This window comes from Miscanthus floridulus, chromosome 18, assembly GCF_019320115.1.
Source record: "Miscanthus floridulus cultivar M001 chromosome 18, ASM1932011v1, whole genome shotgun sequence".
Classification (NCBI taxonomy): domain Eukaryota; kingdom Viridiplantae; phylum Streptophyta; class Magnoliopsida; order Poales; family Poaceae; genus Miscanthus; species Miscanthus floridulus.
In genome coordinates, this window is record NC_089597.1 from 108,142,580 (window position 1) to 108,147,750 (window position 5,171).

The 5,171-nt window shown below is 58.1% G+C and overlaps 1 protein-coding gene across 1 annotated transcript; it reads left to right on the forward strand.

Annotated features, from left to right (window-relative positions):
• The first annotated feature begins 236 nt into the window (after positions 1-236).
• LOC136524345 (uncharacterized) lies at positions 237-1,631 on the forward strand. Its single transcript, XM_066517752.1, has 3 exons — positions 237-674; positions 756-1,185; positions 1,255-1,631. Exons 1-3 carry the CDS (start codon positions 237-239, stop codon positions 1,629-1,631), a joined length of 1,245 nt encoding a protein of 414 aa, XP_066373849.1.
• Positions 1,632-5,171: the final 3,540 nt, after the last annotated feature.

Here is a 5,171-nt window from a genome sequence, read left to right on the forward strand (position 1 = left end):
CGACCACCCAAGGAGGGGTTGCCGAGGCGGCCCCAACACAGACGGGGGAGGGATCACCTCCGCCCCGCGAGGGCGAGGCCCGTGAGTCGGATAGGGCCGAAGTGCCCTCTGTTGCCGAGGCCACTGAGGTCGAGGCCCCCAGGGTCTCCGAGGCCAAGGCGATGGAGGCCGAGGTGCCCAGGGCCGCCGAGGACACAACGACGGCCGTCGGAGCCCCCACGACCACTAAGGCCACGATGGCGGAGGTCAGAGCCCCCGGGACCACCGAGGCCGTCATGATCGCGGCGAGGCCGTTGGCCCCGGAGATGAAGATAAAGGCGGCGGAGGCCTCGGTGGCACCCTTGGTTCAGGTCCATCCGATCTCTTCCAACGATACTTCGTGGGTGTGGGAGGCGGTCGACACTGAGGTGGCCGGCGCCGTGGAACAGCCAGTTCCGACCTCGGTCAGGGGAAGTTCGGCCATCGTGCGGGTGCGACCCGAGCCCCACGGGTGGGATCACCCACATGTCTGGTGGCAGAGCTGGGATGACCCTAAGGGGGAGCCTCTGTTCACCCTTGAGGACGCGGCCGAGGGCAGGCGTTGGGACACCTTTGAGCAATACCGCCAGCTAGCGGAGTGGTCACTATGGACGGCGATGTCCGTGGTGGCCGATGATCTGCCCGGAGTCGCCCAGGTTCGTGCTTTCTTTTCTCATGCGGTGTTGTCTTTCTTCGGGGTTTTCTTATAGTGAATGACCCTTGTTCTGCTTACCTAGGAGCTCGAGACCCGGTCCCTCAGGAAGTCAGTCTTTCTCTGGCGGGAGAGGGACATCTGGGACCAGCTCCAGCGACAGAAGGGCCTGCTTGCCGATGCCAACGAACTTTTGGCAGCGCGGAGCGCGGAGGTGGAGGACTTCTGCCTTCGTTGTGCTGATGCAAAGGTTGAGGCAGCCACAGCCCAGGAGCAGGTCGCCCCTCTGGCGGCACGGGTCAAGGAGTTCGAGGAGGAGCTGACCCGCGTGGCCGGTGAGCGGGACACCTGCAGGTCCTGGGCTAGAGAAGCCATGGCCTCGGGCAAGGTCCTTGCTGGGCAGCTGGGGGTGGAGCAGAGTGCGCACCAACTGACGAAAGGCGCCTTGGATGAGGCCCTTACGGTGGCTAAGGCCTCCCGGACCGAGGCTGTGATCTGGAGGGGAAAGGCCGAAGGTGAGTCTTGTTCCCTTTATTTAATTCGTTTTTCTTGTGTTCAGCCCCTAACTCCTTGGTGTAATACAGAGCTGGTGGGGGAGGCTTCCAGGGTGGCCGAGGCTTCCCGAGTCGAGGCCCAACGCCTGAAGGAGAAGGCCGAGGCTTCTCGGGTCGAGGCCCAGCGCTGGAAGGAGAAAGCCGAGGCCTGTCAGGTCGAGGCCCAATGCTTGGAGCAGAAGGCCAAGGATGAGTTCTATAGGCTTCAGCCCCTGTTCTGGCTTGTATTCCTTTGCGCTGAACCCCATTCTGTTGCGTTTGGCGCAAAGCTGGAAAAGGAGGTCACCCAGGCAGCCGAGGCCTCCGCCGCAGTGCAGGCGGTGCTTGAAACCGAGATTGAGGAGCATGATGCACTGAAGAGCGCCGCCCGTACCGCCTACGAGGCCCTGGAAGTCGAGGGGGTCTAGTCAAGAAGCTCCCTTGGGACCCGCCTGACTGCGTTGAGTGGCCAAGTGCGCGAGCGACTCCGAGGGGCGCTACATACGGGCATCAAGCGTGCGCTGGCCATCATCGCCTTGCACTATATCGGCGTTGACCTCCAAGCCATCAGTGATGGCTACGTCCTGCCCGACGATGATGAGGAGGCTAACGTGGCGGTCGTGAAGCTGATGGAGGCGGCGGAGGGTCCCATCGTGGCGCTGGCTAGGCTGTTTGAAGAGGAGGTGGTCCCTCCTCCGCCGTCCGCCGATGCTGGAGACCCTGCGCCTTGACCTGGGCCCACGAGGCCGTGTAATTAGATTAGGGATTATGTTGTCCTACCATAACATTGGTGGCCATTGAGGCCTTTTTTTAAAGTAATCGTGCTTCTTTAATCATTTTTCTTTATTGTATTTCCGAGCCTCTGCTCTCTGTCTCGTTTCTGAACAACTCTCTTGCAAAAAACTTCCTCGGAGCCTAAGCCGTCCCTCGAGCAAAAGGTGGTGAGGGAGTGCCGTAGTCCGGAGGCGTAGGCCGTCTCGTGACTCAGCCGGCCTTCTAGCCTTGAGACGGTCTTTCGGTCCTTAGGTTTTTCCACAATCGGCTTGTCAGAGCACGTTAGAGATTTTGGCGTAGGAATTTTTTTTGAAAAACGACTAAAAATGGTGTGTGAGACCTAGGGGGGGAGTCCCCCCTTCTAGCCCCCGAGGGAGGCTTGGTTCTGCAGAGGCAGAGCCAAGTCTCCCTTAGTGAAGTTATCATATCACAGTGGCCCTTGATGGGCCCGGGGAGTTTCTCGAATACTTGGAACAACTAAAGAACGCTTCTTAATTGTATTTCGAGAAACAATGTATACAATGCTTGGAAGTTTAAGGGAAAAAGCGATATAGCTGTTCTATGTTCCAAGCGTTGGTGAGGATTTCGCCCTTCTCGTTGGCCAGCTTGTAGGTCCCAGGCTTCAGTATTTGGGCGACGATGTATGGTCCTTCCCATGGTGGGGTCAGCTTGTGGCGGCCTTTGTTGCTCTGCCTTAGCCTCAGCACTAGGTCACCCACTTTCAGGTCTCGGCTTCGAATGCGCCGGGCTTGATACCGTCGTAGGGCTTGCTGGTACTTGGCAGAATGTAGCAAGGCAATGTCTCAGGCTTCCTCCAGTTGGTCGAGGGCGTCCTCGTGGGCGGTTCGGTTACTTTGTTCGTTGTAGGCCTGTAGCCTTAGGGAACCGTACTCCAAGTCAGTGGGGAGGATGGCCTCAGCTCCGTAGACTAGGAAGAACGGTGTAAACCCCGTGGCTCGGCTCAGGGTGTTCCTCAGGCTCTAGATTACCGACGGGAGTTTGGCAAGCCACTTCTTGCCAAACTTCTTCAACCGGTTGTATATTCTTGGCTTGAGGCCTTGTAGGATCATGCCGTTGGCACGCTCTACCTGGCCGTTTGTCCTGGGATGTCCCACGGCTGACCAGGCCACACGAATGTGGTGGTCGTCGCAGAACGTCAGGAATTTATGTCCGGTGAACTGCGTCTCGTTGTTGGTGATGATGGTGTTCGGAACCCCGAACCTGTGGATGATATCGGTGAAGAACAGCACCGCTTGCTCAGACTTGATTCGGTTGATCGGACGGGCCTCGATCCACTTGGAGAATTTATCGATTGCTACTAGCAGATGGGTGAAGCCCCCGGGGGCCTTCTGCAGAGGCCCAACCATGTCGAGCCCCCATACGGCAAACGGCCATGTAATGGGGATGGTTTGAAGGGCTTGGGCCGGGAGATACGTCTGCCGTGCGTAGTACTGGCATCCCTCACAGGAGCGTACAAGCTTAGTGGCGTCAGCAACCGCTGTTGGCTAGTAGAACCCTTGGCGGAAGGCGTTTCCAACGAGCGTCCGTGGCGCTACGTGGTGACCGCAGGCTCCCACGTGCAAGTCCTAGAGTAGGGCTTGACCTGCCTCGGTGGTGATGCATCGTTGGAGGACGCTAGATGGGCTTCGCCTGTACAATTCACCGTTGCTGAGAACGTAAGTCTTGGCTCGCCGAGCAAGCCATCGGGCTTTGGTCCTGTCAGCGGGAAGCTGTCCTCGAAAGAGGTAATCAAGGAACGGGACTCGCCAGTCCATGTCCTGGTTGGCCTCGAGAGGTTTCGGGTTGACTTCCATGACCTCGGGCTCAGCCGAATGAGTCTCAGCGGCAGAGGGGGCCTCAAGCCTTGCGGCGGGCTCGGCCAGTGGGCCCTCTTCCGCTGCCGAGGCATGGTCGATGGAAGGTTTGTGGAGGTCTCTGGTGATGACGTTCGGGGGGACCGAGGCCCGTGCCGACACCATCTTTGCCAGTTCGTCCGCGGCCTCATTGAATTTACGCGCGACGTGGTTGAGTTCGAGACCATCGAACTTGTCTTCTAGGCGACGTACTAGTTTGCAGTACGCCTCCATTTTGGGGTCGAGGCAGTTTGACTCCTTCATGACTTGATCGACGATGAGCTGCGAATCGCCCCGGATGTCGAGACGCCGTGCTCCAAGTTCGATGGCGATTTGTAAGCCGTTGACGAGGGCTTCGTACTCGGCTGCGTTGTTGGAGGTGGGGAAGTGGAGCCGAACCATGTAGCACATGTGTACCCCAAGGGGAGAGATGAAGAGTAGACCCACGCCTGCCCCGATCTTCTTCAGGGACCCGTCGAAGTACATGGTCCAGCAGTCCGTCTGAATTTGAGCGGGTGGCAGTTGGGTGTCGGTCCACTCAGCCACAAAATCGGCCAAGACCTGAGACTTAATCACTTTTCGAGGTGTGAAAGTCAAGGCTTCTCCCATGAGTTTGACGGCCCACTTGGCTATCCTGCCCGAGGCCTCCCGGTTGTGGATTATCTCTCCCAAGGGAAAATACGATACCACGGTTACCGGGTGGGACTCGAAGTAGTGACGCAGCTTGCACTGAGACAAGACTACGGCGTAGATCAGCTTCTGGATATGGGGGTAGTGCACTTTGGTCTCGGAAAGCACCTCGCTGATGAAGTAAACAGGTCGTTGGATGGGTAGAGTGTGCCCCTCTTCCCTCCTCTCCACTACCACGGCTGCGCTGACCACCTGGGTTGTTGCGGCGACGTAGAGTAAGAGAGCCTCATCCCTGGCTGGTGGTACCAGGATGGGAGGATGGGTGAGCAGTGCTTTGAGCTTGGCGAGGGCTTCTTCGGCCTTGGGGGTCCAAGAAAAGCGTTCCGATTTCCTCAAGAGGCGGTATAGGGGTAAGCCTTTTTCGCCAAGGCGTGAGATGAAGCGGCTCAGAGCTGCAAGGCATCCCATAACCCTCTGTACACCCTTGAGGTCTTGAATTGGCCCCATGTTGGTTATGGCCGAGACCTTCTCCGGATTGGCTTCGATGCCGCGTTCCGAGACTATGAATCCTAAGAGCATGCCTCGGGGGACCCCGAAGACACACTTCTTGGGATTGAGCTTGATGCCCTTTTCTCTGAGGAACCCAAAGGCTATTTCCAAGTCGTTAACGAGATCACTGGCCTTCCTAGACTTGACCACGATGTCGTCTAC